Source organism: Papio anubis, chromosome 5 (genome assembly GCF_008728515.1).
Source record: "Papio anubis isolate 15944 chromosome 5, Panubis1.0, whole genome shotgun sequence".
Classification (NCBI taxonomy): Eukaryota; Metazoa; Chordata; class Mammalia; order Primates; family Cercopithecidae; genus Papio; species Papio anubis.
Window position 1 is genome coordinate 140,740,704 of NC_044980.1, and position 26,748 is coordinate 140,767,451.

Below are 26,748 nucleotides of genomic sequence, written 5' to 3' on the forward strand. Positions count from 1 at the left end.
TCAGTCTGCCTGTGCTCATAGTCAAATGATAGATCAAGGGACATGAAGTTCTTTTCAGAAAATAAACCAGCCTAGAAATTTGTTTTCCAAATATATAGAACCAAGAAATCCGTTTTTCATTTAACACTGTTAAAATTTCTAGGAGCTGATATGTTGCAGTACACCCATGGGGAAATGTAGGCAGACATTTTATAGTGTTCAATGCTCAAACACCTTGCCTCGGTCCTTCAGCAACATTTTCATATTCCTTTCGCGGAAATTACTGTTGGCCCACTGTGTACTAGGTACTTTATATATACCATCTTAGCATATTCCAGTAATAATAATGACAATCGCCACCAACATCAAAACAATAATAATAAAAAAGGAGGAAGAAGGAAGGAGGATAATTTATTAATTGAATACCTACATTGTATCAGGCATTCTTTGAGGGCTTTACATACTTATAGTTAATCTTCATAAAACCTTTGAATTATGTGCATATATATGTAGACATATACATATATCTACATGTATATATATGTAGACATAGACATATATCTACATGTGTATATATGTAGACATATACATATATCTACATATATGTCAAAACAAAGCTTTGTTTTGATGTAATTTCAGCTAACACAACTTTTTTTTGGCGTTATCTTAGGAAATATGTCATGAATTTCAGGCATTTATGAAAAATGGAAAACTGTTCTGTCCCCAGGATAAGAAATTTTTTCTAAGTCTTGATGGAATAATGTTCATCAATAAATGTGCCACATGCAAAATGATACTGTGAGTAAAGGTTTCTTTCTTTCTTTGCAATGTTTGAGTTAACAGCTAGTCTCTGAACTGGTAAATGTATTCTTTTTCTTTTCTTTCAAGTGCATTTTTCTAAACCGAAATGGTTAAATAAAAGTGCTGAGCAGATCACTCTGACATCTTCCATCAGATAAAGTTGGATAATTGCCACCCACCTGGAAAGATTTTAATAATCACTCAAACAAGATTCCGAAAGCATTCCAGAGGGCCCGGTATCAATACCTTCTGTAGCACTCTATAGTCTTTTGAGGATGTAGTTCCACTTTGAACTTCCTGGTTTTGGAAAAAAATGAAGTTGACAAAGAAAGTCAGATTCCCTGGGCCTGTTAAGACCTGATTCTGTTGCAGCCTAGGGACTGAGAAGATTGGCTTAAGCATAATGCCAGACTCTCCTTGTGGCAACCAACCAGCAGAAGGACTTAAGCAAGGTATACCCTGATTCTGTGAGCTGCCAGTGTCTTTAGACACCTAGCATTATTCTAGGATGAGATAAACTAAAGGGTAGATGATAGTTTCCGACTCCTTGCAGCTCAGAAATAATTAGTATCCTGGTAGTTTAGCAATCTCTAACCAATGCTTCTTAACTTGGTTTCCTTCTCTCCATTGTCACCCCAAAGGTAAAAGAAGGCTTGTGTTATCAACTGCGAATCCTCAAACCAGAATGTCCTAATTTGTTTTTGAAAAGGAAGGTTAGCCTCAATTTGTGACCACTGTCAAAACTTCAACAGTGGTAGCAAGTCAATACTGAGCTTACTCACTTAGGATAATTATGTTATAATTGGCTTTTTAAATGTCAGGTTGGTGTGTGTCACGGAATTTAATTTGGGGATTGACGTAGTCAATCAGATTGGGATAACGAAGCTCAGATCATTTGATCATGCAGTGCTTCTAGTGAAGAGATTGTGAGACTACAAAGAAGCCAGGACAAGATTTAATAGAGGATGGGAGGCCTAGGGCTGGTTGAATAATTCTTTCTTCTTTTGAAAGCTGAATGTAAACCAGCAGCTATCTTATTTATTATAACATTTTCTTCTTGTTTCGTAAGATATTTTAATATGAGACTGAAAGTATGAATATAATAAATCTACTGAAAAATAATGTAAAACAAAAATGAAATGCCTTAAGAGTCTGAAGACAATTTATTATTTTGAAGTTACTCATTCAGTTATTATTTTTATGACTTGGGTAAATTATGTTGGAAGAAAATTGTTTTTTTTTAACCTGGAAAAAAAGGAGGCTATGCAAGGCATAAAAGCTGTCATCAGATTGCTAAAGAACTGCCTTATGGAAGAGAACATTGATTTGCTCTGTGGGTCCCTAGCTGTTGGAATTAGAACCAATATAAGCAGGTTCAATGTGAATATTCTCTTTCAAAAACTACATTCAACAAATGGGGCAGATAGCTTTGAGAGTTGATGACCACCTGGCTGTTGGAAGTATTCCAGGAAGGTAGTCTGTTATGCAGTTAAAGTTAGAGATTCTTGCCTATAATGATACCATGGTCAAGATACTTTTCAATGTTGAATGGAGATCTGAGGTACTGCGTCCATTTCTGAACATGCTACCCATTTTGACATGCCAGGCTAGGCTGAGGAGGGCAGTCAAAATTAAGTTTACCATGCTAGCTGTTATTCCTATAAGTTGAGCAAACAATGTTTAAACTATGCTATTTCTTGTCTTCTTCCAGGGAAAAAGAAGCAAAATCACAGAAGAGGGTCAAGCATTTAGCAAGAGCTACCAAGGCTACTGCCCCAACAGAGGTGAGACTATTTGGAGCCAACCTGTTTACTTTTGAGAGGATGTTTGACTCTATTTAGAGCTATCTGTTTATTCCTTAAGTACCAGGTCATACCTGTTTTGAAGCCAACAACTTAGAAGGGAGGGAACATGGGTTAGTCCAGGGGTGGGCTAAATATCTGGTATATCTTGTCCATAGGCCCAACCCATGACCCAACTCTAAAAACATTTTAGGCACTGACAGAAACTAAGAGGTGGAGTCAGCCAGTGTGATGTCTGCCTTCCATGGCCATCATTTCTCATTCCTCTTGTCCTGTCTTAGTGCAAAGAAGAGCTTTCCTGGGACTGTAGAACTAAGTTCAAATCAGACTTCTTATTGCCTATGTAACGTGGAAAATTTATGTATCTCTGGATCTCAATGTTTTCATCTATAAAATGAGTTTCAGACCAAATGGAAACTAAGTTCTAAAAGCCAATCTCAGGGTTTAACATGTTCTAGCAGGCATTTGACTCATTCTATTTCCTCTTTCTTTTGCTCTTTTGCTTTTTACTGTATATGTTCCAGTACCTGGAGGGTCCTTCTAATTCAACTAGAGTTGGTTGTTTATATCTATTTTGCAGACAGGGACTCAGGCTAATATTTTGTTTAAGAAAAGTGTTCTCCGGATTAAAAAAAAAAAGGATCATAAAACATTAAGAAGTAATGTAGAAGGAAGGAAAGAAACTGCAAATTTATCCTGCTGTATAAACCATTTCACTTTATAATTTTTTTCATTTATAAACATTTAAAAAATCTATACAAAATTATAAAAATAAAATTAAAAAAATAAAACGTTGGGGCCCAGATTGGTGGAAATATATATCTAGCCTACAATATCTCACAAATGGGTTATTGACAAAGCTGGGACTACCACCAGCTAGTCTAACCACCTCTCACATCGCCCCAGGTCTCCTATGCAGTTTTTTCACTAATTTCCTCTTTCTTTTCCTTCTCTGCTGGTCTCAACACATAATTAAAATAATCAGTCAAGGTTAGTGCACCTTAATTACTTACAACATCCATGGTCTAACAATGCTGACATCTTTCTTGGCAGTGTTAGCCAAGAACACCTGAGAACCTCAGCCTCCATAGTAAACATAGTCTACTAAATTATTTGCCTGGGCTCAACCAGTGTCTCTTTCAAAACAGTAACAGACACCACAAAATTGATCAATAATTGGAAACTCTTTATCTGTAGCAAAAGAGAGCTACTTTTATATTCTACAAAATCTGAAGTGGCAACTGTATATGTGTCTTATTTGCCACATTCAAAGAGTGGCTCACTTTCTAACATCCACTGTCCTCTTCCTCCTCTGTCTTCATTATTAAAAAATGATATATCTATGGTGTTTAAAAATATAAAATATGAGGAAATGACAAAAAAAGCAAAATACACACAAACATACCGATTTTAACAAACCTATCTAAAAAATATAGCTAGTTAGCTGTTTCCATATATAGACACAAAAATACTGAATTTTAATCAAGTAGGAGTTTAAAAAAAATAAAATTGCAGTCTTAAGAAATAAAATTACTCGTTGTTAATATATTATGCCTGAGTGACACACACACACACACATACAAAAACTGGAAAAAAAAAAAAAAACCCTCTAGATAAAACTTTTATAGCAATGTGGTTCACTACTTAGGAAACTACTTACATAACTAAGTAGTAACTTACATTAAGTTAAGGCAGTTAACATTTGACTGTGTGTCTTTCCAATAAGTTCTGTCTAAATTTCTCCTTGTCTCTGTATTTAAAAGGATTCATCCAATTATACCATGTGTTTTTTCTTGTTGTTGTTTTTCTCTCTACTATAAAACAGAACAATGTGCTCGTTTTTTCTGCTTAGATTCTTCCCATCAAAAATCAACCCTGTTACTCACTCTCAGAATAAGGTGCTCTGCATTTCAAGGAGTTTCCTCCTACAGACATCCTGTCACTCTCTCTTTCATCATTAATTTTCTTTTCACTAGTATGTCACCCTTTCATTTCCCGACTCTAGTATTCCCTCCATTAACAAGTATTATTGGTACTGCCTCCAAAGTCTAACTCCTTTTCTCCATTTCCATCCCTACCATCTCAATCCAGTCATCCATAATTTCTGATCTCTGGTGTTTTGGTACATGCAAAGACTTGTTTTTAATTGATGAATTCATTCATTCAATGTTTCTCATGATTTCGGTTACCAACTTTATAGAATATTAAGTTCACCTGAGTGTATGTGTGTGTTTCTGAGGTCCCTTTTTTTCAGATTCATTTATTGCTTTAATAACTAGTATGGTAAGTCCCCCTTCTTAGTTCATGTTGTTAAAAGCTGATGGACCTATGCATAGATATATGGTTCCCACATACATGACATGTTAGAGATAAAAATAACTGAGTTTATAAAAACTTCATCTCAAATTTGGTAACCTAATGTGTTTAGAGATACAAAGAATTTGTAAATTAATTTGGGTAAAATTGACTTTTTACAGTATTAATTTTCTCAACTCATGAGAGTAGAATAGTTTATGAATAATTCATATAATTTTGATCTACTTTATAAAATTTGTAAAATATTCAGAGATTTTTATAATTTTTGTTAATGTTTTAAAAATGTGTAAATTTATTACTATTTTGAATATATTTTGCCTTTTATTATATTTTATCTGTTTATTATTGATATGGACAAATTCTATTGATTTCTTCAGGTTAATCTTATGTCAGACAACTTTTGTCTTTGTTCTTGGTAGTTGATCATATTATCTACATATAACGAGAGTTTTATAATATTCCTTTCAATCTTAGCACATCTTTCTTTCTTTTCTTATATAATTGGTAAAGGATCCAGACTTCAATAGTTAAATACTAGTGATAGTAATGAACATCAAATAATCTCCTTGTCTTTTCATATTAAAGGGAATATCTCTAAAGTTTCTCTATTGAGTGTAATATTTATCACAGTGGTTTTTACCTATACACTTTAGCAAGTTTGGAAAATTCCTTTCTATTTTTAGTTTGCTGAATATGTGTTGCTTATTATTAAAAGTCTTTTTTGCAACTATTAAAATAATTTGATTTTTAGTCTATTGACATAAATATCTGAATATATTTCTTAATGTTAAACTATTATTGTTTTCCTAGAGTAAATGATACTTTATAATATATTTAAAATAAATTTCTGGGCCGGGCGCGGTGGCTCAAGCCTGTAATCCCAGCACTTTGGGAGGCCGAGACGGGCGGATCACGAGGTCAGGAGATTGAGACCATCCTGGCTGACACGGTGAAACCCCGTCTCTACTAAAAAAAATACAAAAACTTAGCTGGGCGAGGTGGCGGGCGCCTGTAGTCCCAGCTACTCGGGAGGCTGAGGCAGGAGAATGGCGTAAACCCAGGAGGTGGAGCTTGCAGTGAGCTGAGATCCGGCCACTGCACTCCAGCCTGGGCGACAGAGCGAGACTCCGTCTCAAAAAAAAAAAAAATAAAAAATAAAAAATAACAAAATAAAATAAAATAAATTTCTGAATTTGGATACTAACATCTTATTTAGAAAATTTGCAATTATATTCTTAAGTAAAGTGAATCTCCACTTTTCTCTTGTAAATTATTCTTATCTGGTTTGGGAATTTACATAAAATTATCCTAAGGTGTAACACTTTAGAGTATGACTAAATGAGATGGTCAGCAGATCCTCTCCTCAGAAAGCAACTATAAAGCTAGACATAATTGACCAAAAAAAGAAAAACATTTTAGCAATCTGAAAATTGATCAGTAGTCTATACCAATCTGAGAATCATTTATCTTGAATAACTGCTGACTTTAGGAGTAAAAAGAGAGGTCTGTGATGTTCTTGCTCAGGGATATTCCCATTTCACCCCCTGACTTGGTTGGCATGGAGGTTCTACACAGGGAAGGGCACAGATGTCAGCAAAGGCATTGCGGTTGTTGAAGAAGGCTAACCTAATTTGGAGTGATGAGCAAAAGCCGTACCCAGAGGTGTTTTCAGTGTAAGTGATAATCTTCACCAAAGGTAAGGAAAATGGCCTGAGGTTGCAGTCATAATTGAAGCAAGGGTATTCCTGGCTCAGTCTTCACACATGGTTGAAAGAGCCCAAAGAGGCTCAAGAGATTCGCAAACTCCTAACTGACTATAAAGTTGTGCATATCCACTTAATAAACACAAAATGTCCCAGTGAGAAGCAAATGCTGGGGTAGATGTAAAAGTGGCCTGAACTTTGCATGCCCTCCCCTATACACAAAGGTCTATCTGAGAGGATGAAAGCGTTGTTAACTTGAAGTATTTGAACACAAATTGTGTTAAATCCTTAGCTGACCACTAAGCTACAAAAATACAGGGGAAAAACATAGGAAGCCAGGCTTAAAAAATAACTATGATAAAAACTATCATAATTTTCTTAGCAGCACATCAGCAGTTGTAATTATGAGAGAGGAAGATTTCAAAGACTTAATCCAGCCACAGAAGCAAAAAAAAAAAAAAAGAATAAAAAAGCAGCGAAAACAATGTTTAAAGAAAAAATTGTAAACCTGAGCACTTATTACCTAAAACATTCAGTTTTTATAATCAAAATGTTCAGTTTTTATAATCCAGGTTAGTGAGATTAAAAAAAAGTTTTCATCAATAGTTATAAAATTTTCAAAGTAACAACAATATACAACCCATACTCAAGGAAAAAATTAGTGGAATTTGCCTGTAGCTGTGTACAGATGTTAGGTTTGGCAGACAAAGACTTGAAGCAACTATTAAAAATGTATTCAGGATACCAAAAAAAATCATGTTTGAGGGGTCACAAGAAACTATAATAACAATGAATATGCCAATAAAAACTTTCAATGAAAAGATACAAATAATTTTTTAAAAGACCCAATGAAAATTCTGGAGTTGAAGGGCACAATAACTGAAATGAAAAGTTACATAGACAGGCTCAAAAGCAGATTTGTGAATCCTTACAAAAAAGAATTACCAAACTTGAAGAAAGCTTAATAAAAATGAACAATGGAAATACAGAGACAAACAATAGAGAAGAAAAATGAACAAAATTATACACTTTTTGAGACAGCAGCAAGCAAGCCAACATATGCCTAATGGGAATACCAGAAATAGAGGTGAGATAAAAAGGAATACAAAAATTATTTGAAGAAACAATGGCCTAAGATGCTAAATTGAATGGAAAAAATTAATTTTAACACCTAAGAAACTCAATTTACCCCAAATAGGATAAATATGAAGAGATCCACGTGTAGCTCATCATGATTAAAATGCTGAAATAAAGAAAAACAGAGAGAAAATTTAGAAAGTGGCAAGAGAAAAATGACATATCCTATATACAGGCTATATAAAATTAAAAGCTGGCCCCTCATCTAAATGAAGGCCAGAAGGCAGTAAAATGACATGTTCAAAATGCTGAAAGAAAAAAAGATTAAGTAATATTCTGTATTCTCTAAAACTATCCTACAAAAATTAAAACAAAATAAAGGCATTACCGTACTAAAGAAATCTGAGAGAAACTTTGTTTTTAACACAACTACCTTAAAAATAATAATGAGGGAAGTCATTTAGCTGAAAGGAAATAACTACCAGATGGTAGCTTGGACCCACAGACAGAAATGAAAAGCACCAGAAACAGTGAAAATTGGGTTAATCTCTTAGCCTATTTTAAAGAAATAATCTTAATATACAAAGCAATAATTATAATGCTGTTTTATCAGGTATATACACATATGACAACAATAGCATAAAGGGTGATAGAGAAAATAAAGCCTTATTAAGGCAAAGCTTCTGTATTTTACCAGGATTAAGTATTATTCTGAAGTAGTTTGTAATAAACTAAGGTGCATATTGTAATTACTAGAGTAGCTACTAAGAAAATAACATATATAATAAATATATAACATCAACAAAGGAATTATAAAGGTGTACTAGAAATATTTAACCCAAAACAAGGTAGTAGCAGAACAATAGAGAAGCAAAAAAGGACAAAAGCATATTGAAAACAAATAGAAAAATAGAAATGTAAATACAACCATATTAGTGATTATATTAAACATAAATGGTTTGAACATCCCAATCAAAATGCAGAAACTGACAAATAATAACAAAGGAACTATAAGCTATCTTCAGTAGATGCTCCTTAGATTCAAAGACACAAACAGTTGAAATGATAAAAGATCGGTACCATGCTAAGTTTAACCATAAGGGAGCAGGATTGGCTATGTTAATATATGATAAAATAGACATTAAGGCATTATTAGAGACAAATAGGGATATTTTATAACTTTAAAAGTTCTAATACGTTAAGAAATATAACAATGATAAATGTATATACACCTAACAGAGGCTCCAAATTTATATAACAAAAAATGCTATAATTAAAAGAAATAAAAAGAATAATTCAAAAATAATTGCTAGGAATTTCAATACTCCACATAAAATACTGATACAACAGCTAGACTAAATATTACCAAACAGAATACTTGAAGAATACTATCAACTAATTCAACCTAAACTGAAATATAGAGAGTGCTTCTACATTGATTGTAGAATATGTGTTATTTTAAAGCAACAGAGGAATATTTTCAGGATACACTATATACTGAGATACAAACATAATAAACTTTAATATATTAAAATCATATATAGTATTTTTTTTTTTACCACAAAAGAATTGAATTCAAACCCAACAAGGAAAATGAATCATGAAAATCATCAAATATTTAGAAATTAAACAACACGCTTCTGAACAATTGGTGGGTCAAAGAAACAATCCTGAGAGAAATTGGAAAATAATTTGAATTGAAAAAAAAAAAGACAACAATTTAAGACTTATTGCACTCCTCAAAAGCACCTTCTAGAGATTTAAATGGCTTAATCAGAAATAAGAGATAAGATTCAATAATTTAAGCCTCTACCTTGAGAAGATTAGAAAACGAAGTTTAGCAAACTAAACCCAAAGCAAGCAGAAGAAAGGACATATAAGGATTAGAGCAGAAATTAATAAAGCACAAAACATACAAATAATAGAAAAAGTTAGTAAAACCAATGTTGGTTCTTTGAAAAGATCAACAAACCTGACAAACCCTTAGTTTTGTTTTGCCTTCAAGAAAAGAACAGAAGACAAAGATTACCAAAATCAAGACTGAAATAGGAGACATCAGTATGTGCCCTGGAGAAACTACAAGGCTTATGATGAATATTATGAAAAATATTATGCCACCACATTAAATAACTTAGATGAAATAGAAAAATTCCTAGAAATAATCAAATTATTGAAAATTGACCCAAGAAGAAATGGAAAATCATAATAGACTTACAGTATAAGTAAAATAAATAAATAATTAAATTTAAAAAATGCCCAAGAGCAGATGACTTCATTGGCAATTTCCGTTATATACTGAAAGGAGAAATAATATGAATCCTTTACAGATTCATTCAGAAAGAAGAGGAGACACTTTACAGCTCATTACATCAGTCCAGCATCATTCCGATACAAAATGTAGAAGATATCACAAAAGCAGAAAACTACTGACAAATATTCCTCATAAACATAGACAGAAAAATCTGTAACAAAACATTGGCAAAGTGAATCTGCAATATGAAAAAAATAAATAAATAATTACCAAATAAGAAGTATCCCAAGAAAACAATGTTGGTTTAGGAACAGAAAATCTATTAGTCTAATACACTATATTAATGGAATAAAGGGCAAAACCATATGATTATCTTAATAAATATTGAAAAATCACTTATGAAAATCCAGCACTCTTTCAAGATGAAAACTCATACAAATATTATCAATAGAAGTAAGCTTTTTCAGTCAAAGAACATCTGTGAAAAATCTACAACTAGCATTATAATTAATGGTTAGAGAATGAATGCTTTGCCCTTAAGACTGAGAAGAAAGCACAGGGTGGTTTACTGTCACCACTACTATTCAACATTGTACTGGAGGTTCTTAGCCAGTATAAGGCAAAATTAATTAATTAATTAAATACATTTTTTATTGGAAATGAAGCAATTATCTTTAATTCCAAAACATGATGCCATATGTGAAAAGTTCTAAGGATACACAAAAAGAAAAATTATTAGAACTAATAAACGAGTTTAGTAAGATTTCAATGTGCAAGATTAATAATACAAACTCTATTGTATTTCTATATACTAGCAATGAACAATTTGAAAATTTAAATATTAATTTCATTCACAATAGCATAAAAATGTAGAAATAAATTTAACAAAGTGAGTTCAAGACTTATACACTAAAAACTATGAAATGGTGCTGAGAGAAATGAAAGATCAAAATAGCTAGTGAAATAAATAGTCCATGTTCATAGATGAGAAAACTCAATATTGTTGAGATGGCAGTTCTCCCAATATTAATTGATAAATTCAACATATTCCCAATCAAAATCTCGTCAGGCTTTCTTTTTGGTAGAAGTAAAGCAGATGATCCTACTATTTATATAAAAAATATTGGAACACTTAACAGTAACTGAATTTAAATTTTGTTATAATACAATAATGATCATAACAGTGTGCTATTATTTCAAGATAGGCATAAAGATTAGGGGAATAGAATTGAGATTACTTACTTTTATGGTCAGTTAATAGTTAACCAACATGTCAAGATAATGCTGAGAAAATTGAATATAGTTAATTTTAAAAAACAGAATGTTACCTTATACCATACACAAAAATTAAATTTTATTTTAGTACTAAATGTAAAAGCTAAATATATAATACTTCTCAAGTAAAATATCGGAGGAAAAAAATCATGAACTTGGGTTAGGTAGAGTGACTTCAGATATAAAATCAGAAGCACAATCCATGAATGCAAAATTAATAAAATGAAATTGTAAAAATTGCAAATTTGTATGCTTCAAATGACAACAAGAAGTCAATGAAAAAGCAAGTCATGACAGGGAGAAAAAATAGTCACAACTTATAAAGTAGGTAAGGACTTAAATCGACAAAATATAAAAACCTGTTACAACCTTATAAGGAGACAACTCAATTAAGTATAGATATTACACCAAAGATAATAAGCACATAACAAGTTGTCCAACACTATTTTTAGGAAAATGCTAATTAAAACCACAATGGGGTATCACTACACATACCCACTAGAATGACTATAATCACAAAGACAGAAAATACAAAATGTTGAGGGTGTGGAGAAACTGGAACACATAGAGCTAGAACGGGGTAATATACAAGGTTACAGCCACATTGGAACACAGTTTGAGAACTTCTTAAAGATTTAAACAGATTGGCCATGTGATCCAGAAAATTTAGTCCTAGGTATTCAGTGAAGTGAAAATACATGTCCATAGAAAGTCAGGCATGTGAATATTTATAGCAACATTTTAAAAAACAGTTCTAGACTGAAAACAATCCAAATGTCCACTGCTGGATGGATAAACAAAATGAGTATATTTATACATTGAAATATTATTCAACAATAACAAGGGATGTGCTGCTGACAATTTTGCAATACGGATGAACTTCAAAAACACTATGCAAAGTGAAAGAAGCTAGAATTAAACAATTACATATTTATAATTCCATTTATATGAAATGTCCAAAAAGGGCAAATTTACAGAGTCAGAAAAAAGTTTAATGATTGCTTGAAGCTGGAGCTGGGACATACTGTACAGAAGCACAGGGGAATCTCGTGGGGTGATGAAAATATTTTAAGATCAGGTTCTGATGATGGTTGTACAACTCTATTCAATCACTAAAAATCATTGAATCACTTTCAATCACTTTAAATGGGTGACTTTTATAGTATGTAAGTAATACCTCAATAAAGCGGTTTAGAATTTTATTTTTCAGTTTATATAATTGTAACTGCTTTGGAATGATTTGTACATTACTATTATTTAATACAAGTTTTCCTAGACCTTCAGAAAAATAGACTGTAAATCTATTGGGACTGAGTTATTTTGGGGTGGGAATATCTCAGACCAATATATCAATTGGATTAATGTTTATTGACCTGTTGTAACAAAGGTAGTTATCTTATACTTTTTTTGTAGTCATATATCCAATTTGGTTTTCAAATGTATTAGCATACTGGTACTTATAAAATGCTAAAGCATTCATATTAATGTCTCAACATTTATTTGGTTATTTTTAATTATCATTCCATATATTTTCACTTTTCATATTGCTTTTCTCTTTGGTCAGTCCTACTAGAAATCTTTTGTAACAGGTTTTTTTGATAATATTCTCTGTTGTTTCTGTTTTCTATGGTGTTAATTCTTATTTCTTTATGTTCGTTGCTGTTTATTTTACAATGGGATTGAGGAATACTTTAAATTTAATTTTTAAAAAATTTCTGACAAATATATTTAAAGATATTAATAATTATATATCTCAGGATTTATGCTTTAAGTATTTCTAGTTATCATTATTTTCCAAACACTTCTTAATTTCTCTACCCCAATGTTATTTAGTAATAGATTATCTAATTTTCAAATATGTGGAACTTTTAAATATTTTATATTAGCTTTTAATTTTATTAAATTTTGGTCAGATAACATAAATAATGTAGTATTGATTATTTGTTATTTCTTAATACTTTGTGACCTAACAAATATTCTGCTTTTATGAATGTTTTATACATTCTAAAAAAAATGTTTATTTTCTGTTTCTTGGCTGTAGTTGTTCATAAAAATCTAATGGCTTAAGATTCTTTTTATTTTACTTAATATGTAAATTTCTGAGAAGTGTTTGCTTAAATCTCTAACTTCAGTTATTGATTTATTTAATTCTATTACATTCTATTTGTATTGTTTGACATATTTAAAGTCTATATTATTAGGTGAATATATGCTCATGATTGTTATACTTTCTTGTTCTTGTTTTTGTCTTTTCTTACTTCATATACTGTCCTTTTTGTCACTTATGACACATTTTTGGACTAAATTCTAATTTTTAAGTGTTAATTTGCTGCATATGTTCTCTTCTTATTCATTTTTGTCTTGTATATTTTTATTATCGTATTGTTTTGATACTTGCATGCCTTTTAGTTTTAATTTTTCTCAATACTTGGGTTGATTCTTTTTTAAACATCCAGTTACCAATTGTCTCTTAATTTTTAGGTATAGCCCATTTGTATTTATTGTTATTTCTGTTATAGTAAGACTCGGTTCTTTCATTTTAAAAATATTTTCAGTTACTATACTTAGTAATTTCTTGTTTCTAGCTTTTTTTGGGTGATGATTTACTTTCATTTTTATCCTGACTATCCCTAAACAAACAGCCATTGTTTGATTATTCTATTGCTAATATCGGTGTCTGTTGTCAATATCTTTGTCTTCTCTCCAAATGTATGTTAATCTGCTCTCCATATATTTTTTGTAAACATAATTTTGTTATTAACTTGATTTTAGTTTAAAATTCTTATTGCTTTTCTCTCTTTTATTCTTTTTATTATTGTTGTTGTTAATTATAGAAATCGTTCCTTTCTTCAGATATTTCTTTCTATATTTATTTCCTTCCTTTGGAGACTTCTAATTCTATTTTAGATGTTCTTTAGCTTTTCCTTTTTTAGAAAAATAGTTTCTAATTTCCATTGCCTTCTAGGAGAATTCCTTGATCTGATCATCTCGTTTACAGGTTCATTATTTATTTGTACCTATCCCATCTTTATTCTTTATATTGCTAGATTTATTATCATTTGAATATTTTCCATATTCAAAATTTCCACTTCGTTCTTCCTTTATAACTTGTTTCTTGTTATTGTTTTACATTTGTGTATGCAGATATCTTCTCTTATCTCTCCACAGCGTAGTTAGACTTGATAAAATATTTTTCTGCCCATTCCAATGTTTCTACTTCAATTGATACATGTTGTTTAGTATATTCTGTTTTTTATTTGTCAGATATACAGATATTTTTTATTGTAATATTCCATAATGGCTGTATTTATTTTTTCTGCTAAATTCAGTTAGGTCATGTTCAATGTCAAGCTTCAGTATGTAGCCCTTCCGGTGAGTATAAGGATAGAAAAAGAGACAAGACCCAGAGCTGGAGGTTCTGAATCTACTCTTTTCCACTCTAGTTTACTGCCACTTCACCAGGTTGGGAATCCATGGTAAGCTCTCAGGCAATGTCAACATTAGGAAGAGGTGTTTTCTGTAGGTTGTGATCCACCACCTAGGGGTTTGAAGGGAAAGGAGGTGTAGTCATAAATCCTTGCACCTGTTTTCATCATCTCCCAGCTGGCCTTTTGCCTTGCTCTGTCATTCCCCTGTCTACACCTGTGACCTAGTTAGTATGTTGCTGTTGATTTTCTGGTTAAGGGGGATAGCAGTGATTGTTTTGAGTTAATTACTTTGATCTATAATTTCCCTATGCTTCTGTAGTTTCTTCAGGAATGATTTTTGAGAGAAAACCAATAGCCATCCTGTTTTTTCTTTATGCTTCAGTCAGATTTCCCTTCTTTCTGTCCATTCCTTAAAAAGGACAGTCTAGTTTCCACCACAAATCCTTTTCAATTGCCATTCTCTATGCCTAGAATGTTCTTCCCTCAAATTTTTAATGGTTGACACAGCCTCAATAATCTCATCTCACCTCAAGTGTCACCTTTGTAGAAAGACGTTTTTTTGCTGCTATATCTAAAATAGTCCTCATTCTGATCACTATTGTATTTTTCTGTTTATTTTTGAAAGCACTTACTGTAATCTATAGTTGTTGTACATATCTGTCTCTTTCTATCAGAATGTAAGCTCCTTAGAATATGTATTCCATTTTTTTCCTCTCTCTCTCTCTTTTATTTTATTCTTTTCTGTGGCAGCTTCACAGTCCAGAAGAGTGCTAAAGTGTAGCTAATGTGTAATAAATTTTGTGGAAAAATGAACAAATAAATGAATGAAACAACATATATGGCCACTGCTTATCTTATGTTCAATCTATTTTTAACTTCTTTCTAAACATATGAATAGTGGAGTATGTTCTTTAGCTTTTCTTTTCTATTTTCAGTTCTTGTCCTTCTAGATAAAAGCTTCTCAATCTGATCTTCTGTATCCTACTTTTATTCTTTATATTGTGTGACATACTGATTCATCATAGGTCTACATTCTAAGTGTTTCATATTTTTCATTAAAATGTCTTTATTTTGACAATGATGACATGAAATTGTATTTTGCAATGTGATATTCTAAAGAAAAATTATCCAGTTTTATTATTTGGTTTTAGATAAAAGTTAAATTCAAGTTAACTCTGTATCTTTTTTAGCTAGGTCATTTCACAATAACAAGTTGCCAAATAGTGTTTCATAAGAATTCACTTGATCCTTACTGCAAATCTGGAATGTAGGTAGGGTATGAATTTCCATTTTCCTGATGAGGAAAGTGAGGTGCAAAGAGGTAAAGTGAGTGGGTGGCAGGTCTGAGACTGAAACACTAGTCTTCAGTTATTACTTTGTGCATTTGTTTTTCTTTACCATCAAGTTTGTTCCTAAGTATATGTCAACGTTATTAGAATAGAGATTTGGGCTTTCTCCTGCCATACCTAAAAGATGCTTAGTTTTCTTGGCTTGTCAGTAGAGAAAACATTGAAAACAGCAACAACAACAATAAATGGTTTTGTGCCAGGCACTGTTCCAAGTGCTATACATGAATTAACATATTTAAATCCCTATATAGTCCTGAGAGGTTGACGAAATTATAACCATTTTGCAAATGAGGACACTAAAGCATAGAGGTGTTAAATAACTTGTCCAAGTCCAACAGCTTAAGCAGCAGACTTAGAAATATGAAACAAACAATCCTGCTCTTAATTACTATCCTAATCTGTAATAATAGAAACTTTCCTGTAGTTTATACTTTACTAAGAGCTTTCATATCCTTAATCTACTGGACCTCACTACTACTCTGTGGAGAAGGCAGGCAGGATTGGACAGACAAACAGTATGCCAAGTTTCAGAGCTGTGACTTGGTCTACTTTGCCCAGACAGCAAATGGCTGAAGTGATACTGAAATTCTTTCTTTCGAAATCTAATTTTATCTCTGTTCTTGGATCACGCTTTATTGCCCATAAATTTATTAGCTCACTATAGCCTTTATGATATGTTTTTTCTTCTCTAGCAATTTACATTATTGTGGGCTTAAAATGTTAATCTATTTATACATCTAAGAACTATTTTGTCTCTTATATTTTGATGTTCCTTGATCATGTCTTTTGCAGCTGAATTGTGATGATTTTAAAAAAGGAGAAAGAGATGGGGATTTTATCTGTCCCGATTTTTATGAAGCTGTTTGTGGCACAGATGGGAAAACATATGGCAACAGATGTGAACTGTGTGCTGAGAATGCGTGAGTATTCTCTGAAGTAGGCTTTCTCCCTAAAACATGTTCTCTCTATAATTACATGACACAGTTTTTCCTACAGTCTTTAAGATAACGATTCATTGTGTGGGAGTTAGTCATTCCTAAATTATTAGTACCACTTCTTTTACTACTCTGAAGACAAATAAAGGTGTATAGCGTAACACTTTATATTTTACAAAGCAGTTTTATGTGTGATTTATCAGATGGTTATCACTTTATGAAGTAGACAGGATAGGAAGATTATACATTATATGTTCATAATCTATAAAATGTTACAGTTTTTATATTTAAAATGTATAATAAAATATAGATTTAATATAATAAAACATAGAGTTAATATTATAATAAAATATAGATTTACTATTTTATAATCTATAAGATATAGATTATATGATTACAATATATAACAGAATATAGAATATATTTATGTAGATACACATACATATATATGTATATATATACATACACACATCTATCTTCTATCTATCCATCATCTATCATCTATTTGTTTATCTATGAGTATACCCTTTTTCACAGAGAATTATTTCATCATCAAATTATGTTTATTAAGTGCTTAATAATATGTAATATTAGAGTAGATAATTGGGACTTTCAATATTACATTTCTTCCCATTTCTAAACATTTACCAAATAGCTAAGGCATCTTACTGTCCTATATCTTGTCCGTGTTTTGTTCTTTCTCCACCCTAAATGCTAGGTTTGGTTATCAACTGTCTTCACTAACAAGGTGACATACCTGCTTTGCAGGTTCCGGCTTGTGACCTCAATCTTGAATTGTCTGGTCTTAAGGTTTTGCAAATATAAAAACCAATGTTTATATAGGCTAATGAGGGATATTATAATTATTCACTTTCTGAGATCCTGCAAGCTTTAGCTCTCCTTGCAATAAATATTTTCAGCAAAGTAAGACTGCATTAAAACACTCTCATCCTTTGCATGATGGTATTTTCAGAAATTCACTTTAAAATTACGTCCTCAACTCTCACCAAGGGTCAACATAGAGAAACAGAAAACAAACATAGATATATGAAGAACATACAGATTTTTATCAGATATATATTGTGTAGCACAAGTATGAGCATGCTATAGATTTAATTCTTACCATGTCTTTATGTGGGGAATCCCGTTATGAGTCTTTAAATCTCTGGTCCAGGTCTAAGTTTCTCTCCCCTAATTTCTGGTATATTTCTTTGTACTATGCGATGAAATCATACTTCTCCTTGTGTTGTTTTCCTCGCAGCTCTGGCTGCTAGGAGGCTCTATAATCAAATTGAAAATTTGATTTTTTTTTTTTTTTTTTGAGGCGGAGTCTCGCTCTGTCGTCCCCAGGCTGGAGTGCAGTGGCGCGATCTCGGCTCACTGCAAGCTCCGCCTCCCGGGTTTACGCCATTCTCCTGCCTCAGCCTCCCGAGTAGCTGGGACTACAGGCGCCGCCACTACGCCCGGCTAATTTTTTGTATTTTTAGTAGAGACGGGGTTTCACTGTGTTAGCCAGGATGGTCTCGATCTCCTGACCTCGTGATCCGCCCGTCTCGGCCTCCCAAAGTGCTGGGATTACAGGCTTGAGCCACCGCGCCCGGCCGAAAATTTGATTTTTATAGTGCTCTCTCAGCTGATATCCTTTGAAATACCTTTTTTTATCATTTGAAAATATTTAGTTTTTTCTTTATGTTGCTTTTACTAAATTTTTATTGTTTTACAGATATTATCATTGTCATCTGCTTTAACTTTTGACAAATTAGAAAATATCTCTTACATTTGCGGTTCTGTGTTTTCAGATATACTTTAAAGGTCTACTAGACTGAATAAAATTAATTATCAAGACTTTATGTACTTTCTATGAAAAATAAAATACTAGTCTTCATAACCCAAATAAAGAGTAGTATAATGGGATGTTAGATAATACAAATTTGACTTTGTTTATTTAAAACAACAAAGTTCCTTGGGGACTGAGGGGTATCTATTATGCAGTTGCAGGCTTTACTTTTCCCCATCTTCTGATGTGGATCCCTCCTCTAAATAAAGGTTAAAAGAAGATTTCTGTAAATAATACTTACAAGTCTGAATCTTTACCATCTCTTCCATGTCAACTACATTTCTTTGACTTTACGTTATAAACAGTGGTTTTTATTAGAAAAAGTAATGAAATAATACTATGTGGCAGCTGTTTTCGGGAGCAAAGGATAATGACAATGCAATGTAGACCGGTTAGGTTTGAATGGTGGGAAGTTCTGTGATATTAAACTGCTGTGTCTACTAACTTTTGATTCTAGGAAAACCGGGTCCCAAATTGGTGTAAAGAGTGAAGGGGAATGTAAGAGCAGTAATCCAGAGCAGGTGAGGTCAAATGTCAGTGTGATGGGAAATCCTGGGAGGCTAACTTCAAATAGGAAGTAGGTGCTCTCCTCTTCCTTCTTAGGTGGGAGCCTTGGAAGGAAGTAATTCTTGCTTTATGTGAAATGGAATATCCGGTACTGCCCACTAATATGAAAAAGCTAATTATAGTCTCTGAAACTGGATCAGATTACTTTGGTGGTTAGACCTTTCAATCTATTTCTGCTTTCTATTAAAGAGAAGAAGAAGAAATAAAAGGGAAACTACATACGCAGTACACTTCAGTCATTTAGCCTGAGTTAAAACCCTAGCAGTGTCACTTGCTGTTTGGAGAACTTGGACAAATTACTTAACGTAAAATGAGATTTGAACTAAATAGATTTTTTTCTATGATACAATTTTGTGAGCCTGTGATGGTAGGGGAAGGGGAAGGAAGAAAGGATCTCATACATGTCACACTTGTCTTTTTCCAAGTGAATGATTTTCCTAATTTTCAAGGTCTGATGCCCTTTTTATAAGCTTCCAGAGCACCTGAGGTTACTTCCACCAAGTCATTTAGCATCATGCTACTTTAAATGTCTCTTTTTATCATCTAGGAGATTGGGAGCAAGTTAATGGCAAGGACTGTGCTCTGTCTGAGGTCTGGCACACAGTGGGTTAGCTGTTTACTAAATAAATGAATAAACAAGTAAAAAAGTTTTTTATTTAACCACATGAATTATAGAGTACTTACTGAGCTACATCTACACATGAGCTACATCTACACAGCTGGTACTGCTCTAAGTGGCCCACAGCAATGTCAGCGGGACTGAGTTCTATAATAGTTCTGAAAACAGTGTTATCAGCATTACAATCTTGGTAACTTTCCAGTTCTTTTCCCTGTTCTTCAGGATGTATGCAGTGCTTTTCGGCCCTTTGTTAAAGATGGAAGACTTGGATGCACAAGGGAAAATGATCCTGTTCTTGGTCCTGATGGGAAGACACATGGCAATAAGTGTGCGATGTGTGCTGAGCTATTGTAAGTAGCATCTTCCCCTGGTGGACTTGATGATGATGCTCTTGGTTGCTGCCCTGAGAATCGCTCTGCAGGGAGATAAAATCCTTTTCATGAAGCATGCAATTCTTTGTCTTTACAATGTAAAATAGCCTTTCTCACAGAATGGCTTCTTTTCTTTTTCTTCATATCATTGATTGAAGTTTCTTAAAAGGAGAGAATAAGGTGGCATGTTAGTTATTAAATTCAAGACTCTTACTTCTTTTAAATTACAGTAATTTGAAAATGCGTAGTGTTTTATAAGGCATAATATTTTAAAATTTAGAAAGCACTTTCTTACGGAATGATCTAGGTCAGTCGTTTGACATCCATTGCTTCATTTGGGCATATGTAGAGACCCTTCCTGAGTAATGTGAGGCTAATTAAAATAATAATAGTAATAATGCCATGTGTTTGAATCTATTTATTAGTTTAAAAGGTGGAACACAGATCATTATGAAAGGAAGGACTATTGGGTTAATCTTTATCTGAGTGCCTGGCAGTGCTTGGACATTGAAGAGGCAGATGTGGATAAGATCTAATTAGTCTTTCATATTCTGGCTGTTAAACAATGTTTAGATTATCTAATTCATGTGCCAGCAGGCCTTAAATTGCCATATTTACATCACTAGAACTTTAAAATCAGGACAGAGATTTAACTGATTAATAAACGTCACACCTGCCTTTGAAAATTACAGTTAGTCCTTGTAGAATTCAAGGACATGTCCATTCAGGTTTACAAAACGGTGATGATAACTGGTTTCCGGACAGGAAATCAGCCTGATTTCCACTTTCTTATCTAGGAGACATGTTCTCTCAGTGTTCAAATCTGTTTCTTCCTCTGGGGAACTGAGATAGCCACACCTATCTCCAGGATGAGATGCTAATCAAATGATAGACGTGAAAGGGCTTAAAGCTCAATTCAAATGTACCTTTCATTAACAACTTAATATTTTTACATGAAAGCAAACAAATACTTTACAAGGTATGCAACGTTATACTTAAGGGTGTGGATGGCAATGCCTCAAACGCTCAGTTTGGTTTCACCCTTGTCACAGCATTATTTTAAAGCTCTTGGTTCTGCCTGTTAAAGGGAATTTTCCTGACAATCTTCTGTTTGTCAATCAAGGTGTCACACCCATTCAGTTTTACAGAACAAAGCTTCGAATTGACTGTCAGTGAATCAGTTTCACACCCTTTCTTACTATAGGCAAGAAAGCTAATTTACAGAAAGCAAGTTTCCCAGATCCACTATTGCTGTCTTTCTTTCTTTCCTTATCTTTGGCAATTTCTCTGGCTCAGGCAGTGAAGACAGGGAAATGCTTGTCTCTTGTAAGTGGATCATTTTCAGCAAGTCGTAGCAGAGGATATGAAAGTGTTTAGCACAGGACTGAGGATACTGAAAATATGATTGAGTCATAAACTGACCAACTGTTTACTTTTCTTAACAGTTTAAAAGAAACTGAAAATGCCAAGCAACAGGGTGAAACTAGAATTCGACGAAATGCTGAAAAGGTAAAATGACTCACCAACACAATTTGGTTCTTGTGGCCATAAATATTAACAAATTTATGCCTAAACCTTTAAGTAATGAAATAAAGTCATTGTCTTTTATTATTATATATTTTTCTTAATATCAAAATTCCCCAAATTGACTGTTCCTAGAATATTAATCATTAGATTCAGATTGAAAACAGCATTTCCTACCTAAGGCCCAAAATGTGCAATTTCCACCCGTGTTTCTCCATTCCTCCAGCCCCCAAAAGAAGGTATAAGATAGAAAATTTAGGCCGGGCGCGGTGGCTCAAGCCTGTAATCCCAGCACTTTGGGAGGCCGAGGCGGGTGGATCATGAGGTCAGGAGATCGAGACCATCCTGGCTAACATGGTGAAACCCCGTCTCTACTAAAAATACAAAAAACTAGCCGGGCGTGGTGGCGGGCACCTGTAGTCCCATTTCTAGCAGCCTTCTTTTGGTTTAGTGTAAACCCATTTTACTCTGAATAAATTGTTTAAAAGTGGCAATATAATATAAATTAAACAGGAATAATTTTAAAATTGTGACAGAGTCTTTTAAACACTATATCCACTAGTGCATTTTATGTGTAATTAAATTGACACAAGTTGAAGTTATTAACTTTTCCATTGTGATTATTCTGTTCAGAAAAACCTGCACTTACAAAGGTCTTGGTTCTGCTAAAAAAAAAAAAAAAAAAAAAAGACAAATTTTTAGATTGTGTTTTAAACAATATCCTTAAAATTATTTTTTTGAAATTACTTCATAATTTAATTATTCAATCTAGTATAAAATGTTTTGAATAAGCACTTTAGGTAATATAGCCTGGATTTCTTAAATCACCTACTTTCAATGAGAGGGATAGCAGTTTCTTTGCTAAATGGCTAACCTCTTGTTGAGAAGTCAGAACACTTGAGTTTTAACCTTGGTTTTGTCATGCTGTGGGTGTGGGAGACTAAATAAATAATTATCCTGGGCCTTAATTTCCTTGTCAGCAAAATAAAGAGGTTGGATAAATGACCTGAATTTTACCTTCCTGTTGGACTGTGATTCTAAATCCTGCACACTTTTGTGCTAATACAAGTGCACTCCTTTTTGAAGATTGTAGGGCTTATGTTTTCCTAAAGGAAGAAACAAGACCACCTTTTGGTAGTCAAGAACTAGCCCTTCAGTTCGTAATGCTTATTTAATGAAGCAAAGCTCTCACCCTAAATAGGGTGTTAAAGGTTTACATTTAGGAAAACTAAGTATTCAGAACCATCTACAGTTTATGCAACACTTGCCAAGGATTGAAAAGGAGTTCTTTTGTGGTGGTTGTTAAATTTCAGTCTAAAACTTCGGGTCATCCAGTGATAGTTAACATTTTATTGCTTCATAAACACAGAGAGTTATTTTCCTTTGTTTTTCATCAGGTCTCTCTGTGCTTCCCTCTTCCTCTCTGTGGCTAGGGTCATTGTTTTGTGGGGTCACTGGGCACGATGGTGTGAATAGGACTGCTTTATTGTGATGGCTCAATATGTTCCCTATAATTAACTTGTCACTAGGTTGCATACACAGTGTTTCTTCAGAATCTCCTTGGATGAGTCACAACTTATAAACTGAAATTATCATTGTTTCTTTTATGAGAATCATTGAGCATTAATTTTGTATACCATGCTATGACTATCAGGTGACTGTCTTCTGCGTCTCTATTTCTAGATTGTTACAACCATGACACTTGGAGCACATCCATTGCTCCTCCAAAAATAAATACCTTCTTAATAGGAAGCAGTTAGGATTCTCTGTTAAAGCATCCCAATGGAAGTTGAATTATTTTTTTAAAAAAACCAAAGAATGCTAGATCTAGAAAAGATCCTACAGAGCATCTGTTCCAAAAACCTTATTGTAGAAGTAGTAACATTGTGTTTCCAAAGGAGAAGGGACTTGACTGTGGTCTCCCAGTTTGGTGAGAGGCACAGTAGCCCAGGTCGTTTGACTCCTAGCCATGCTCTTTATGCCCATGTTTTCTTGCCTGAAATGGAATGATGAAGGTCACATAGTTGAAAAGAAAGTTATAGACCAGGATTTTTTGTAGGTCATATTGTAGTACTATATCCCACCACAAAATGTTTAATGACATAGAGATCCCCAAGCCTAGAGTAGCTTAGTGTATCATTTTTTTGGTAAAGTTTAGCCCTCATCACATGGTAGAGTTTTCAAAACACAGAAAGTAGCCTGAAAGTATTGAACCAAAGCATCAGGAAATCTGAAAACAAATCTTTCTTGGATTTTTTTTTGGGAGGGTGGGAGAGTCACTCCTTTTTCAGCTCTTCTAAATCAGTATCAGTCTTGATGATCTATCCATCTAAGGTGAGTGTGAAAGGAAATTAGATGTACTCTCTCTCTGCAATGTCAGAAATGATCATGGATAAAGAAGGCAGAATACACAAAAATTATCCACAGATTCATAGAGAAAATCAACTAAAGTAAGTGTAACACTGTTGGATAGCATCTTGTTTCTTTATACTTACAAACTAGGTTGAATTATTCTTGACTTGAACCGTATTAAGTCACTTTTAGACATCTCATCTTCTCACAATTGTTTGTATTTGTGTGTGTGTGTGTGTGTGTGTGTGATCTGGCTGCTGCGTTTTGTTGTGTTTGTGCTGGAACCTCATGAAAGAGATCCCCAGATGCCTACTGATTTGAAAGCTAAAAAGAAATACCCAGTTTTAATCCAAGAAAACTCTTGATCAGCCTTATTTTTTCCAAGGCTCTTTTTTACCTTATAATAAACATACCACATAATGCATACAAGTGCCAAGTAGTTGACAATATAATTACTATTTTTTAGTAGTTCTCATTAATATGTTGTATGTATTTGCCAACTTCTAGACCTGATGTTTTGTGGTAATAAATCTATTATAAAGTTTCTAGATTAAAAAGTAGAAAAATGGTAAATAAAATTACGTGTTGACTTGATGTGGTGGTTCACGCCTATAATTTCAACACTTTGGGAGGCCAAGGCAGGAAGATTACTTGAGCCAAGGAATTCAAGACCAGCCTGGGCAACATGATGAGATCCAGTCTCTACCAAAAAAGAAAAAAATTAGCTGGGTGTAGTGGTGCATGTCTGTAGTCACATTAATTAGGAAGCTGAGGTGGGAAGATCTCTGAGCCTAGAGGTTAGAGGCTTCAGTGAGCTATGATCATTCCCCTGCACTCCTCCAATACAGCAAAATCCTGTCTCAAAAAATAAAATATCCTGAAATGAAATGAAGTAAAATAAATGTAATTGTCTTTTCAAAGGATTTTTGCAAGGAATATGAAAAACAAGTGAGAAATGGAAGACTTTTTTGTACACGGGAGAGTGATCCAGTCCGTGGCCCTGATGGCAGGATGCATGGCAACAAATGCGCCCTGTGTGCTGAAATTTTGTGAGTATAGAAGCAGTTTTTTCAGAGTGACTCAAAAGGTGGAAGTGTAGATTGATTGCATTGATGAGTAAAAATAACTTTGAAAGGAAGCTTTGTTGTTGAGAACCGTTTGAGCAGTTTTATGTCCTCCACAAATCATAATGCCACCTAGTGAGTAGGTGCTACTGATGTTTGTCTATTTCTGAGGACAAATGGATTCCATTTTCCAGTGGAAATATTGACTTACAACATACTTCTTAACATTCGCCTGTGACCTTCATGAATCTCTTTGCGAACTAATTCTAGTATAGAATAGGGGTAAAAGCAGGTACCAAGACTTTGATTGTTTTTCTTAGGTAATTATCCCATAGTAACAGTGTTGATGGAACACTCTTAGATACGTCAGGTTTACAGATTAATTGGATTACTCTTATCTTTTGATCTGGGACATATGATCTTGGGAGAAGGGCAGATCTCACAACATACAAATTATCGCATTTATGAAGATATCTTAGATGACATCTCATGACACTTCCGGCTTCTCGAGCTCTACAAGCCCTTTCCTGTGTCCTGTCCTATGCCAGTTCCTCCCTGTCTTGGCCAGCTGATGTCCCCTCCTCTTGTAGATTACATTTCAGATTATCTTCCCTTGGATAAGAACTCCTAAAGTCCCTCCCTAATTGAAACTAAATTCTCATAATCCTTAGTAATTGTCTTTTATAACCACCATCACAGTTGGCAATTATACAATTATTTCTCCAAGTATTTGTTGACTTTCAGTCTCTTCTACCAGCCTCAAGAACTACAAGAGGGCAGGATATGTGTTTGTATTATATACTCCTGCATGCCCAGGGCCCAGCCAATGCATGCCCAAAAAACCATAATTACTCAGTAAATGATGAGTGAATGAATAAATGAAAAGCTTAAATTCAGTAGCAGAAATAAACCATGGACATGTGCACATATTTATATATTGCAAAATAGAATAAAAACCATTGCATAAGAGAAGACTATTCAGATACAAAAACACAGCAATACACGTAGAACTCGTTTGTATTTGGGAACTGGAATGTCTTCTTCAAAAAGGTAGAATTTAAGTTGAAGAGTTTTAAATTTCTTTTAAGAAAGGGAGATGAGAAAAAAGATCACTTAGTGGAAGGAAATGGTATAAAGGTGAAATTAAAGGGTCTTTTTGGGGATTGGAGGTGTTTTTAAAGTGTTTGTACTAAAACTCAGGACAACTTAGATATTTTTCCATCTGTACCTAATGACTGTTTCGTAACATGAAGATCAGAAGCCTCTCTACTCATATATTTTATTTTTTCCAGCAAGCGGCGTTTTTCAGAGGAAAACAGTAAAACAGATAAAAATTCGGGAAAAGCTGAAGGAAAAACTGAAGTTAAAAGAGAAATTTTGGTGAGAATCAGTTTGATCAATCTAGTTACAACTTGTGTGTGTGGGGTGTGTGCGTGTGTGTGTGTGTGTGCAGGGTATGTGTGAGTGAGAGTGCATATTATGTAGTATGCATTTTCAA

At 33.5% G+C, this 26,748-nt stretch overlaps 1 protein-coding gene across 8 annotated transcripts in view; it reads left to right on the top strand.

Annotated features, from left to right (window-relative positions):
• Positions 1-26,748, top strand: part of SPINK5 (serine peptidase inhibitor Kazal type 5) — a 111,957-nt gene that overhangs the window by 42,889 nt on the left and 42,320 nt on the right. For all 8 annotated transcript variants that reach the window (XM_031666531.1, XM_031666526.1, XM_031666527.1 and 5 more), the window contains 8 exons: positions 650-777; positions 2,492-2,564; positions 16,774-16,901; positions 19,211-19,274; positions 20,162-20,289; positions 21,756-21,819; positions 25,108-25,235; positions 26,543-26,630. In XM_031666531.1, coding sequence (XP_031522391.1) covers positions 677-777; positions 2,492-2,564; positions 16,774-16,901; positions 19,211-19,274; positions 20,162-20,289; positions 21,756-21,819; positions 25,108-25,235; positions 26,543-26,630 — 774 coding nt within the window. In that variant the 5' untranslated portion in view covers positions 650-676. The remainder of the gene's footprint in view (positions 1-649; positions 778-2,491; positions 2,565-16,773; positions 16,902-19,210; positions 19,275-20,161; positions 20,290-21,755; positions 21,820-25,107; positions 25,236-26,542; positions 26,631-26,748) is intronic.